At 43.9% G+C, this 14,894-nt stretch overlaps 1 protein-coding gene across 4 annotated transcripts in view; it reads left to right on the forward strand.

The window, feature by feature from the left end:
- The first annotated feature begins 3,305 nt into the window (after positions 1 to 3,305).
- The window catches only part of GALNTL6 (polypeptide N-acetylgalactosaminyltransferase like 6), a 452,866-nt gene continuing 441,277 nt past the window's right edge, over positions 3,306 to 14,894 (forward strand). The window contains exons 1-2 of one of the 4 annotated variants that reach the window (XM_081926064.1): positions 3,306 to 3,529; positions 4,752 to 5,084. In XM_081926064.1, coding sequence (XP_081782190.1) covers positions 4,947 to 5,084 — 138 coding nt within the window. In that variant the 5' untranslated portion in view covers positions 3,306 to 3,529; positions 4,752 to 4,946. Of the gene's footprint in view, positions 3,530 to 3,797; positions 3,891 to 4,009; positions 4,315 to 4,751; positions 5,085 to 14,894 lie in introns of those variants that run through there. The other 3 variants (XM_081926066.1, XM_081926067.1, XM_081926065.1) reach the window with 3 other exon arrangements.

Genomic DNA, 14,894 nt, shown 5'->3' on the forward strand with positions numbered 1-14,894 from the left:
GCTGGAAAGCTGTTGACATCAGATTTTTGCCACAGAGGAGAAATGTGTCTGTATTGAAATTAAGTCCATCTGGGTCCAGTCACACAGTATAAAAGTGTGTAATTAATACACACATACAAACTTGCTATTCCGTTCATTGACATCCAAGAATGAAGACACCATTTTGGTTTTAGGCTGCACACACACAATTCATTTAAAGCATACCCCCACGCCTCCCAAAAAATAATTCCAGAAAGTTTAGTCTACCCTACACCATAGCTGTCAACCTTCCCTTTTTTGCGGGAAATTCCCTTATTCCAGCGCCGTTTCCCGCTGCTTCCCGCTGCTATCCCAGATTGTTAGATATCCTGTAGACTGTCCCCAGGACTGGTGAGGCTGCTGATCCCTTATTTTCGAGGCTGCTGATCCCTTATTTTCAAATCTGAAAGTTGACAGCTATGCCTTTCACAGAGCTGCATTTCGAAACACCCTTTGGATTGGGTGTGTGTGTGTGTGCGCGCGCACACACACACACACACACTTTAAATGTATGGTGTTTACACAGCCTACATCTTTTCCAGTAGAGAGAAACTTCAGTTACTTTCAGTGTAAGGAAGCAGGTAGCATGGGAAACTGCTTGTGTGAAGTCAGATCATGGGTCCATTCTAGAGAAGCTCTCTGTGGACAGCTCTAGCTAGAGATGTTGGTGACTGAATTGAGGAACTTCTGCATTCAAAGCATGTGCTCTACAACTCAGCCTTCCCCTTGACTGCAGCATATTTGGTGATATGTGTAAATCAGAGGATCTACAACCAGTGTCATGATCAGTACCCCCCCTCCCCCAACCCGGCTTCTTTCAGATGTCCTTTAGACAGGAATTTGCTAAATTCATTCTGCACAGTTCAAGTAACATAATTGATTTTGTTCTATCATTGTTCCATTATCTTTTTAAATGGGGATAGTGTTGCGGAGGATCGACAACAGATATTTTCATTTGCAGGATGGAGAAGGCTTGCTCTACATTCTTATGCATGTTGCTTTATACAAGGAAAGAGAAAAGGAAACAAAATAACAGAAATAGCCACATGGTATGCTGATTCAACATGGCATATGCCACCATCACAGAAGACATAAGGCTCCCATAAAGACACCTTAATAGCAGCTAAAAAGACACACGGGGCTTCTGCATTAAGTTATTCTACTATGGCAGGAATGTATTTTACATTCCTCAGCTAATTTGAAAAAGATTTCATGTACTGTACCTGTACATTTTTTGTGTGTTTTTTGTGTGTTTGCTCCATCAGTCCGTGTAATCTCTCATGTTTCTGACCAACTTTAAGGTACATTTCAACATAATCCTGAAAGAATGAGTTTTTGTCCAGGGAACTTGGTAGTAGGAATCAGAAAGTACAGTAGAGATCTAATTGCTACCAACTGTAATCACTGCCAAACACAACATATGTACTTAAGGAAAACACATGGAAAACTCACCAGCACTACAGAACTCAAAAGCACACAAGCATTCTTCATTGAGGAAAAGATTTGTTAAATAGGATGGTGATCCCAGAGGTGCAGGGTAGTTCCAGGTGCAACAAAGATCCATGTTAATTTCACTCTTGAGTAGTCATTGTTATGTCCATTTCATCTCTGAAGAGCTTCCTTCCAATTCCTCTATGTCTGGGGGTCATGAACATGCTGTTAAGATAATGCACAGTGGACCTTATTTCTCATAGTTGTTGTGAGGATAAGTTGTGAAAGGAATAATTCACGAGTCTCTATTCCTTCATAACCACTGGATAGATGAAAGCACGGAGGCTCACTTTGATTGTGTTTACATGCCACAGGAAATAGTTTAATTTGAATGAGTAGTGTTTATTTTTGGATTGCAATTGTGTTACCAGTTGTGGTTTGTTTGGAAGAAACAAGTTCACATGTTATGGTAAGCCAAAGCTTGTGGCTGTTGTATTTGGCTACAAGGCAGAAGGAGTGGAATGAGAGGGCATTATGGTTTACTACGACATGCAAATAGGATGGGAGTCAGATCTTGCAAATATTACTAGTGGTGAAGCGAATGAGATCTTGCAAATATGACTACCAAGACAAGAATTGCTCCCCACAGGCAAACCATCTGCAGCAGCTTCCCCATGGTGACTACAATCTGTTCCCAGATCCATAGTGGCTTTTGAAGTCCAACCTTGCAGTCCAGGAATCCAACCACCATACCCAAATTTTCCCGACATACATGTCTAACCTCTTAGAATATTCCATAACCTCCCCGAACAACTTGATTCATTACTGGTCTGCTTTTCTACAGATGTGATTTTTGAATGGGATAGCAACTGTATTTGTCCATGTTCCATTTTCTGCCATTAGAAGGGCACTGTGCAAAGACCCAAATGCAACTGGAGTTGGAGCAGTGCCAAACACACTAGTGGCTGCATTTCTTCTGTTGCCCCCATCGCCTTTGGCCTCAACTCTTTAGTAAAGCCAATAATTACACTGCCATACAAACTGCAGCTCAGGAGCTGTATCTTGGACTGTGCCACTTTGAGACCGCAGGTGGCGGTTTACATGATGGAATTCTTCCCATTTGGGAACATACATAGGGGCAGAAATTTTTCTATATTTGGAGCTCATCCTTCCTGCCAGGTGCTCTGGTTGGCACCCACCCATCACTCATGCCCATTTCATTGCCCCCAACAATCCTGCAAGGTAGAGAGACCACGCCAAGGTCACCCAGAAAGGTGTCTTAGGTGGCTGGATTGGAACCCAGATCTCCCTGCTCCTGGCCCAGCAAAGAAAACCAATATACCACACTGGCTTTTAAAGATATCCTCCTCCTTGGCTTCTTCTAGCCTTTGTATCTCGCGTGGACAATTCTAGCATGTCAACCCCTCGCCTTAAGTGGTACAGTCCAGGCACAGGCTTAAGCCGTTTACCACCCTCACCTGAAACTAGGCCCTCGCCCCAGTGATTCTGAGCGGCCGGCGGAAGCCTCTTTCTTCCTGAAAAGAGACGGAGCTTCGGCCGGGTCCTCGCTGGCCTCCTAGCCCAACTTTTATTTGGGGTACTCTTCAGCTGCGCATGGTCCCGGCCTCTCTGGCTCGCGTCGCCTCCGTCGGCTTCACCTCAGCGCCCACTTGCCCGGGGCCATGACGCACCACCAGGCCCCCCTCGGGCGGAGAGCTCCCCGTTCACCTGGCGGAGGCGGCTGCGGGCGAGAGCGCGCGGCGGAGCGCGGGCGGCTGGGCGTCGCGGCCGGCGGGGAGACTCCGCGCAGGAAGCCGCCCTGCCTCTCCGCCGGCAACGGGCTCCGCCACCGCCGCCTCTGTCGCGCCCCCTCCCCTTTCTGCGCGCCTTGTCGGAGAAGCCAGCTTGCTGCTGCTGCTGCTGCTGCTGCCGCCGCCAGCGCTCAACTGATCATGAAGGAACAAGAGGAGACGAAGAAGGAGGAGGAGGAGGAGACCAGCAGCCCCGGAGGAAAGCGCTGCTCCTGCTCAGCCGCGGCTGCTCCTGCTCTGGGGTGGGCAGCTCGGGACGGGGGGATCAGGTGAGAGGCGGCTGCTGCGGGGCGCGCCGGCTCTCCAGGGAGGGAGGCTCGGAAGGGCGGGCTGGCCACCCTCGCCCCCCGCCAGCCCAAGCCCCGATTCCGGGATTAGGATCTCCCGCACGTGTGAGCCGCCCGCCAGTATTTTGTCGGGTGGAAGGCAAGGGGAAGAGGCGGCTGGGCCAATAGGGGAGGGGGCAGAAGTCAGTGGGGAGGGGATCTTTCTTCTTGCCCACCTTCCGCCCACTGGATGTGGGGGGCTGCCGCATCAGCCGGGCGCGTTGTGGTCCCTCGTCTCCCAGCTTCAAGACGGTGATTTTAAAATGTTCCACTGCTGAAGAATGGTAACCTGATGAGTGCAATGGTGTGATTTGTTTTTATTTTGCCCTGGACGCTTCTCTCTCTCTCTCTCTCTCTCTCTCTCTCTCTCTCTCTCTCTCACTCTCTCACTCTCTCTCACACACACACACACACACACACACACTCCTCACTCAGCAATAGTCTGCACACCCCATTAGCCCTGCCTAGGAATGGATGGGGAGGGAAAGTCTCCGAGCCAGACCGTCTGAGGGTGTGTGTGTGTGTTTGCGCGCGCTCTGTGTGTGTGTGTGTGAAGTCATGCCAACTGGAGTCTGCCGAAGCGCTTTCCCTTCTGCCAGCGAGGTTGCTGGGGAGGGAAGAAGAAAAGAGGGGCTGGTCTTTCCGGAGGAGGGATGGTGTGTGTGAGAGAGCAAGGGAGTTGGAAGATGTCTTTTCCAACTGCGAATCCCCGTTGTGCGAGGTCCCAGGTAAGGCTGCACCTTGTGACCCATTTCATTGGTGGGAAAGGCGCGCGCGCCGCGAACCGGTTTCCGGGAGCCCCTTGCCACTCGGGGAGAAATCTCTGCTCTGGCAGGAAAGAAGATCTTGCCAAGTGCTCCTCCCCCGCCTCGTCTCCTTAAATTCTGCCACTGGCGATGGAAGAATGGGTCACCCCCGAGTTGGGTGACTCAACTCCCCTCCCTGCTTCCCCACCCCAATTGCTCTCTGTAACATCTGGGCTTCGGCAGCGGCAGCTCTGCAGCCAATCGTATCGATTCTATTGGTTGCGCGGGGGGGAGGTAAGGGGAAGGAACCGATCCATAGGCTTTTAGGATCTTTTCGGGGCGATGGGGCAGGGCTGTGGCTGACAGGCTGTGTCAGAGAATAGCAGGAGTAACTCCTTGTCTTTTCCTTGGATCCTTAGATTACAGACTCCCCCCGTGAAGGGGTGACCAAGCTGGAGGCAGAGTTGAAGTTTTTGCTCACTGTTTGGGGGTGAATCGGTGAGACTGAGGAGCGCAAGAGGGAAGCCAAAGGGAGCTCTGGACCACGGAAGGAAAAAGCGGAGAGAAGGATACCCACCACCTCATTTCTTCTCTGGCATCCGTTGCCACTGGCCATGAAGAGGAAACAGAAAAGATTTCTGCAAATGACGTTGTTGTTCGTGGTGACTCTGATTTTCCTGCCCAACATCGGACTCTGGTCTCTGTACAGGGAAAGACACCTGGTGAAATCCACCATGCTGGGAGAGCAGCAGGTAAGCAGAAAGCAAAAGACCCAGAGCAGCCCGGAGCATAGAGAGTTTGTGTGTGTGTGTGTGTTAAGTGGAGAGTTAAAGCATCTGTTTAGTCGCCATAAAAAGCTGAATGGCTCTTAATTGTGATGCATCCTTTTAACTTGAGGCTCTTCCTCCTGTGAATGCTGAACACAATCTAAAGACCCAATGAGGAAGAGGAGGATTTGGTACTAAGGTTTTCCGGAAGAAGGACAACTGTATTGTGAAGGGAGAAAGTTAGGAGAGGCTAATTTGTTGGATTTCCAAGAACAGTAATTGACTCTAACCTGGGTGTGAGAGATGAAACTGAAGCCCACTTCCCCTTCCCCAGCAGTGATCATAGCCCATGGTCTGTAGTGAGGCTAAATTTGATCCACAGAGGTTGGGCATGGGTGTGCCTAGGTGTGTGCATAAGAAGTTTTCTCCTGATCAGAATTTTGCTGTCAACTGAAAGGTCTGGAATGCAGTTGTGCCTAAGCAGTTTAATGTGGAATGAAAAAAAATATATGCCATGATATGGTTTTAGAAATAGGTATGCATGCCTCAGTATGGTCACATGATGATCATCAGCACTAATTTCATTTTTCATTGAACAAAATGTCTTATGGTTCTTATCTTTCAAACAATCCAATGAATAGATTAAGCTGAGCGATTAGCCTTCTGGGGACTTGCAAAAGGCCATCTAGTAAAGTTCACAATTTGTCTTGCAGGCAAACTTAGCATCCTATTTGATCAGTGCAGTCCTCTTCCTGCTAGAACCTGTTTCTCTCCCCACCTCGCACCCCCCCCCCCCCAGTTTCCTACTGTTCCACTAACACTTCAAAGTGTCCAGGTTCCTTCTTTCACCAAATGTTGTTCTAGTAGTCAGATTCTATAGCAAAAGGATGCACACATACTCTCTGTTCGTGGACTGTTCTATCTGCTTGGTGTCATGATGTGCTCCTAAGTATCTCTAGTTTATAGTCTTCGTCATCTGAGATTAACCGCAATTAATCTAACCTATATTTTTTGTCATAATTTTCAACTCATTAAGTTTATGTATGGCTCGTAAACCAAAATAAGACTTGCATTAAATTAAGTGCCTTTGAGAGAGTTGCTTTAATGCAAAACTTTAAATCATTGCTGCTGATAAATTAGGAAAGGCTATATTTCACTTGCAAATATTGCTGTGGGCCTAACTGCAAATTGTTCCATATAGATTTCAAACATTTCACACATGCATAAGGGTGAGAGATGCATGAAATAAAATAGAAATATATGCTGTAGCTTGTTTATCACTTATAATGCATTGGCCAACAGCAATATATATTAACTGTTACTTTAACGTCCTTAATTTCAAGGGCCATCAATCAAAGTGTATTATATCTTTTCAACAGAGTGAATGTTTATAAATTAGTTTGATCAATGGAAGACACACTAATGCACATTCAATTGTTGATTGATAGCCTGCTGTTGACATTTGCTGTACACAGTTTCTATATGTTAGGCTATGAAGTGCTCTGAAACAAGGCAGAGCTTTACACGTATAAAGCATCACTCTTTTTTAGAAGACTGCTCCTTCATAAAATGATTGTAAGGTTTAGCAGACTTTCACAGCACAATCCTCATGCTTACTTGGAAGCAACTCTGTCTGTTCAGTAGGGCTTACTCCCTGGTAAGTATGCCTAGTATTGCTGCTACAGAGCATACTATTTTTCTAAGGCTCAGTGTGTTTAACCATACTAAACTATAAATGACTTTTTAAAAAAAGTATAACTGCTTTTTAAGCAGCTGTTTGAAGGGATTTTGAGGTGAGAAATGCACATCTGAATGACTGATGCCCACTTTTGTGTTCTAGTTAACCGTCAGCCCAATCCTAGCCCTGTTTATGCAGAAGTAAGTCCTGCTATGGTCCATGGAGCTTACCCCTTGCTAAGTGTGCACAGAACTGCGGCTTAACACATTACCTTGAGTGGAAGGAAGAGTTGTGCCACAACCCTAAGTGTGTTTGATCAGAAGTTGAGCCTCATCAAGCTCAATGGGGCATACTAAAGAGTACATATGGAAAAGTAGGCTCAGAATTGGAACAGCAGATGAAGAGCAAAACAACAACAAGCAATAAAAACTTCCCTCTTAAAAATCAATGCATGGACAATGAGGAGATGAGCTCTGGAGTTCTAGGAGATCACTTGCTGGAACATGTAGGGTGAAATTAGCACTAATAAGGTCTTTAGAAATCACCCTGCTTGAGTAACTCTGTTCTTGGCTGTGCTGGAGAAGCAATATTACCTTCCCATTAGTAAAACAAGACTTTTAACAAAATGTTTTGAGCGGGCCTTCACATCACACAAAATAGTCTCTATAGAGGCCTGTGATTCAGGTTTCGAATAAGTGTGCAAAAGAAATGTATTTATTGTAATAAGAGGGAACGGAATAGCAAGTTGATGCTTGGTAGTGTGCATTTTGTGTGCAAGAGATGTGCTTTCCTGTGTTAATTATTAGTTCTACATCTCCTGCTTTTCAGCCAGATGTGCAAGAAATAGGGTGCAATAAACTTGGGTTCTAAGACTAGAAATTTGCATGGCATCATTTATAGTTCAATCTCAGGAATATGTGCTTCAAGAAGTGGTGCCAACATTTCTTGAATAGTTTCTCCACCTCCCATTATACTGGTATTGTACTAAGAAGCTGTCTGGCCTTCACATTTACATTCATTTGATCAAGTTCTAATCTGAATGGACCTGAGTCTGAGTGCAGCAAAACAGACCTTTTTTGCCAGCTTGATTAAAGGAATGTACTTTTGATATTTCAGATGGGTCTCTCACTAGAAGAAAAAGTATACCACATTTCAGTTATTTTTATGAGCGTGATTGCTATTTAAGATCAATAATATCCCTGGAGTGGTTGGATTGGGAGTCACTTGTTCTGAGGGCCAAAACAAGTGTCCGTTATACATTGGCGCTGCTTGCTCTAGGATTAACCCCCCCACACACACTATTTAATGCTATTAAAGACAATGTAGTTCTGTAGAGCCATCAGTCATTCTGCATATTACACCCTAGTGTGGCTTCTTGACACATTGACTGAAAACTTTATACAGTAAATATTTTCTATTTGTGAATGTTTTTTAATACACAGAGGTCTTCAAATTGTTTTTGTTTAAAGTTTGTAATGTACACATACCATAGTTTGTTAGGGCTGCAATCCTATATCCACTTACTTTGGAGTGAGATCTGTTGAATCCACTGGAATTTACTTCTGAATAGAGGTGCATCTGTGCAGAAAAAAACAGTGAAACTTGAAAGGTTCATGGTCTAGGCTGCATGGACTCGCATAGCATTCCCACCTGAAAGGAACTGGGATTGTGTACTATCAGTGGTTGTTGTTTTTTATTTAGGTTCGTTTGTAATTGGTATATACTGTATTCCTTCCGCTGCATGAAATATACATGGGAAATGATAGGTGGCTGATTGAGCCATTGACTGGCAAAAATAGCAGTAGCTAGTGTCAAAATGCAACACAATCACTGGCAGATCTGTTCTTTAAATAATCAGAGACAGGAAACCAGCCTCTGAGGATCCATGAGACAACAAAGGTGTGCAAGGATAGCTGAAGGAGAGTAGTGAAACTAGAGAGAAATGTTGGACAGATCCCCATGTCTGAACGATGCCCAGAAGTCACCTGAAGAGCTAAGGCAAATAGAAGTGACAAGACACGACATCCTAGGGCTAACTGACAAATTAAAGGCTAACCAGTGTCCAGGTGGGAATAGTATCCACCCAAGAATTCTTAAAGAGCTCAAATGTGATATCATTGATCGACAGCATTGGCATCCTAAGCAGAGGGCTGGAAAATAGCCAACATAGCTCTAGGTTGTTTTTTATCAAGGGTCTAAGGAGAGCCAAGAAACTAGAAGCCTATTAACGTAACTTCTGTCTTGGGGGCATAGCTCAATGCTTTGAGTTCAATCCCTGACATCTCCAGGTTGGGTTGGGAGTACAGTATTACATTGTCTGGAATACTAGAGAACTGCTGCTAGTAAATGTGGTGGTTGGACCCATGGCCTCACTTGATCTCCAGGTGGGGTAGAGCTGCTGCGCTAGTTTCCCTGTAGGTAGGTCACTGTTGCTTACTAGGAAGGTGAGGATGAGGTGGCAGGGAAGCCTGCATAGTGAAAAGATGCAAAGCAGCTGTACCTGCTGAGTCACCTCTGGCAGCTTCCTATATTCTTACGCTTTGCTCTGGAAGAATGAGCATGGCTCCTGCATAATGCCTACCATGACTCATCAGCCTTTTGGTGACCTTTGAGAGTGTAGACAAGCATGAATCTAGGAGTGAATTGGTAGGCTTTGATGGGGTAAAAGTTTCTGACAGACTCTCATCTCAAAAGGCTCCTGAATAAACTTAGTGGGCCTTGGGATAAAATCAACAGCTGGTTAAGACTGCAATCCTATACTAGCATATGGGGAATTCTGACCCATTGAACATGACAGGGCTTACTTCTGAGTAGACATGCATAGGATTACATTGTCAATTAGGTATGCATCAGTAGCTAGTTAAATAACAGGGAGTAGATGTAGCAGTGAATAGATGGGTTTTGCAGTAAAGGGAGGTACTGTAATCAGTCCCCTAGAACTTGTATTTGAACCAGCACTGTGCAGGTTACTCAGAAATGATGTGGAGTCAGGAGAGATCAGCAAGGTAGACACATTTGTGGGTGACATAAAAATATTAAGGATGCTGAAAATCCAACCCAAACTGGGAAGGGCCCTGAAATGATATCTCAAAACTGGGTGATTAGTTAATAAAATTGTATTAATTAATTAATTTGTATACTGCCCTTCACCCAAAGATCCCAAGGCGGTTCACAACAGTAACATACAAAATGAGAATACCTAATAAAACAAAAATGAAACAAAACCAATACCCCACCCCCCCTTTCTTGGTAAATGTGGTTCACTGTAGGTGAGTGTTAAGTGCTGCACACTGGGCAATAAAAACCCATTGACTTTCATGTGTACACTTATGGAGTCTAAGTTGGCAGTGATTCACCACGACAGAAACCTTAGCAATTGTAGTGGATAATAAACATGTCATTTCTTAGAACATTGGCTATGATATAGGCAAATTCCATACTGGGAATTAAAGATAACATTGCCAGTAGTGCAGTGCTACTGTGGTCTTTGAGAAAGGCACATGTGCCTGTATTCCACTTTGCAACCACATAGAGCAAGTCTTTCAACACCACTGCTTTCATTTTGTGAAATTCCCTCTGTCTGGGCATCCATCAAGCATCTGCAGTGCTGTACTTTAGACCAGGAATGGGATGCCTTTTTCAGCCTGAGGACTGCCTTCCCTTCAGAGCAATTGTCCAGGGCCCATGTGCAAGTGATGGGCATGGGCATGGGCAGAGGCAAAGGTGGGTGGCGTTGTGGTTGCAGAATTTACCTTTGCAAAGTAGGGAAGTTTCTATATGCACTCAACTTCCCCCCGACTTCCCGGTGTTTTCTATCCAGGCAAGCAAGATGCATTATAAGAGTTCATGGCCATATTCTATCCGGACAAAGACACACAAGCAGGGTGTGAAGTTGGGTAGGGTGGTCTGAGGTTGCGAGCCCCAGAAAGCCGCATTAAATCCTTGGGCTTGAGGTTTCCCACCCTCGCCTAAACCTTCCTTATTTATGAAGGCTTTTCATGTAGTGCTACTCGGTTGTGTGGTCTCTGCTACTGAAGATGCTTTAATGCTTTATTTCATTTTGTATATGCTCTCAAGTCTTAAAATGTACACCATTCAAGTATTTCATGTGTTAAGTAAGGAAATTCCTACTAAACAATGGCAACCCTTTCTCAGAAAAGGTTATCACGGAGCCGAGAAAATGTGAATAAACAAACAAACAAAACAGAGGTTGGTTGTGAGAACTTCGTAGTTCTAAAAAAACAGATGACAGGTAACAGGGAAGAATAAATATTTTCTAGTGGAGAGAAATTATTTTTCTTCATACCCCCTGATGCTAGTACTTTATTTTGATTTGGAGAACTTAAGTATTTCTTATATTCAGATCTTTAAGTGGTTTACAACAGAGGTTAAAGCATCTTAAATAAAAGACAAACATACAAAACACAGTTAACAAGTAAACAGAGCACCCTTTTTAGCATCAAAATAAACACTGCACATAAAACCCCACTACAAAAATACAACTGGCTGGCTGCTGAAATTGATTTACAGTTTTGATTCAGGACAAAAAAAAACCCCACCACTTCACCCAATTATGGAATTTGCTGGCACAGCATGTGATTATGGCCACTGGCTTAAATGATTTTTAAAAGGTTATTAGACAAATCAATGGAGGGCAGGCCTATTAATTGCTCTTAACCATGTTAAGTCAATGGAAACTTCACCAGAGGCAACATGCCCCTGAATGCCAATTGAGGGGGACCAAATAGCAGGGGAGCGTGGTGACCTTTATGGCCAGAATATGTCGTTGTTGTTTTTGGAATTATATGGCTGGCCACCATAGGAAACAGGATCAGGTGAACCTTCAGTCTGATCCAGCAGTGATCTTTTTTTATGTAGAAGGGAAGAGCCAACTTGGTGTCCTCCAGATGCTGTTAGCTACAACTCCCATCAGTCTTGGCCAGCATTGCCAATATAGTAAAGGGTGACATGTTCAGGTGGACATGATACATGGAGTTATATGGGGTGGACTAGCTCACCCATGAGGCAAGGTGAGGCGACCACATCAGGTGGCAGGGCAGCAGATCTGGCCTCTGTGGAATGCATCGCCTGCTGCCACTGCTGCCTTGATTGCATCTGCCTCCTCCTCAGCACCCTGTCCCCAACGCCGCCTCTGCAGCAGCCCCTTGGCAAATAGGGTGCCCTGCTGGCCTCATCCCACCCTTGTCCCTCTTGTAGAACTGCAACCACCCCTTCTTCCCTAGTGGGGTAGAGGACACCATTTTGGGTTCACCTCAGCTGCTGAAATGTCTTGGTCCAGCCCTGGCTGTAATAACTGTCTGATATGCGATATGAAACTGTGCTGTCCATGTTGCTTAGAACATAGCATAAAGCTTTGTTCGCACCCCATTCCTCAAAATTGGGAACCACTAGCAGCGGGGGTGGAGTGGTGTTGCTGGTGGCACTGTGGCGGCAGGAGAAAGGTGAACAAAATGCTGTGTGTTTGCTGATGGCTCCCTGAAGCCTGGCACCAGCCCTGGTTCCTGAGATTGCAGCCAGAAGATTTCCCAATGTTAGAAACATGCTGGAGTTTGCCAGTGGCATAAGCTGTCCTTTAAAGATAATAGCATTACACTAAGCAAATGTCTAGTATTTTCAAACTTGCCTGTATCTTCTATGTCTCTATTGATAAACAGTAGCAGGGTTGCATTGAGTCATATTCAAAGCAGACTCACTGGAAATCAACGGGACTTTAGTCATGACTATCTTAGTTCCCATTGATGCCAGTGTGTTTATTTTATAAATAAGTCTGGGTTAGACCCATATTCTTTTTATTTTATGGAATGTGCTCTGAATCACATTGATATGTAGGCCATACGAGTTACTTTTAAAATATCATTAAAATATGTTGATCTGAAGTGCAGTAGATGACATAACCATAGCAGCTCGATTTTTCATTTCATGTCATTGTGTTCTTCCAGTTCTTCTCATTCTCTCTTGTTCAGGTGGTGGCACACATTATCAGTGTACTTACATTTCATATTTTGTTTGAGCATGATATTTAAAATAAGATTCAAGAGCAAAGTAGTCCCTGATTAAGGATTTTCATTTGGCATACAATAAGACTGGTTTTTAAAAAAACAGCAAGAACAAGAACAACCAGAGGCTCATTAAAAATGTTGTTTGGAAGTGAAGTGAGAACCCCAAGTAATAAATATAAAGCTTCAGATTCAGAATGAACTAGCCTCCTATTCTCTATAAATCAGTCACTCTTGTTATACCATGAAAACCCAAGAAACTTAACAGAGGATGGTTTACTGTCATTTTTTTTACAGCCTTGTAAATTCCAATTGGTGCATTTGAGTTCTGTTTACAATTTTTATGGTTTATTTTAGTCTTTTTCTGACTCTTTCTTCTCTGTCATATTGTTTCTTACTGAAACACTCATATAAAAGCATGTAAATGCCTTAGCACATCTTTGCCTGGCAAATTCCCAAGACAGGGACTTGGGATGTTAAGTGATTTTTCATAACAGCATCCCTCTTTTTCTCTTGTTTTAGCACTCTTTCTTTCTTATTCTATTTCTTTTGCCTAATCTGGCAGTCACTCTTAATAATGGATAGGTAACCTTGACAGTATTCTTCCAGTGCATCTCTAATGAGTTTTTCTATATTTATTCCATCCAGCTCTTTAGCAGCATACAAAAGATATTCCTTATGACATAACAGAATGTAATTTCACCTCCGGTGCCTTTCGTGTGCTAACTATCCCAGAGGCAGGTGGGTGGTGAAATGTTCTTGTGATTGCATTCTTTGACGAGAAATTGGATGAAGAGGCAGAAGTATATTAACGATATTCCTCTGAACGCCTATTTTCTATGAGCTTATTTTCTTACCCTTGGCTACTCAATTTTTTTTTGTGTGTGTGTGAAATTATTCACTATTGCTATTGGGTGATACCCAGCATTAGTCATGTTCATATCAATTCGTTTCTGAGTTGGATATCATTCATTGTTTCCTGTGTTCTTATTCTAACCTCTATTTGGTCATTTGGGGCAGTTCCATTTTCCTTCCTTTTTTTAGCATCAAACTAAGCAGAGTGCTAAATGCAACCTCAGCAACCATGTTAGGTATAAGAAACCACTACCACCTTAATCAGAATTGCCACCAGGACTATACTATGCAGGAAGAATAGATGCTACCATTTCCTTCCCATATCATCCCCAATGAAAATCTCACCCCATGGTACCAGTGGGTGGGGTGGGGGATTTTCTTTGGGGCTGGGGTGGGAGATGAAAAATTTAATATCTCCCCATCCACTCTTTGAGCTGTAGTCCTGAGGAAAATTGGGAAGACCCTTCCCAGAGCCTGCTGGAGTGAGAAAAAAGGATAATTGCTAATGATGTTTTTAGCATCCTCTCTAGTTTGACCCTCACTTTTCTTCCTGGGATCAAATCACTGTTGACAGAGTCATTATCTTTCCAGATGCCCCTAGTCTTTGTCTCATTATTCCAAGAATTATGGAAAAGAATATCCATAATTCTTACATCTTTAAGCATCTAGCTCTCACCACAGAGAAACCACTTTTCTCTTCAAGCTAAGTACTAGGGAGACATAAGGGGTCGTATTCTACTAAATTTTACTTGGAGCAGACTCACTGAAATTAATGTGCATGACTGGTTAATTTCACTGGGTCTGCTCTGGGTAACACTTAGTTGAATACCACCCAGGGGGAAATGGCTTTTAGGTACAGCTGTCAATCAAAGGGCCTATTGAAAACTCCATCTCAACATGGATGAGAATTTTCATTTAAAAGTATTCAGATGCTCCAGATATGCTATCATAAAAGTGATAGTATTGGAAAACTGGCCTTCCAGTGTTGGATTGAAAAGATTCCAAGTGAGAGACGAGTGTGTGCCATGATGGAGCCGATATTTATTCATAGCTTTCATTTCCAATAAATCTTTGATGCAGCAGGAAGATGATTCTAATGCTGAATATTGGCTATGGACTAAAGATGAGTGAGCACTCTTCTTCTTTTTTTGGAGTAATTTGGAAAGGATCTGAGAGCCCTCACTCCTCTTTAAACTGTCATTCCATACCATTTTAAAAGCAAGACACCCCAGGGACAAAAAGGGA

The sequence above is a fragment of the Podarcis melisellensis genome, assembly GCF_964234715.1.
Source record: "Podarcis melisellensis genome assembly, chromosome: 9".
NCBI lineage: Eukaryota > Metazoa > Chordata > Lepidosauria > Squamata > Lacertidae > Podarcis > Podarcis melisellensis.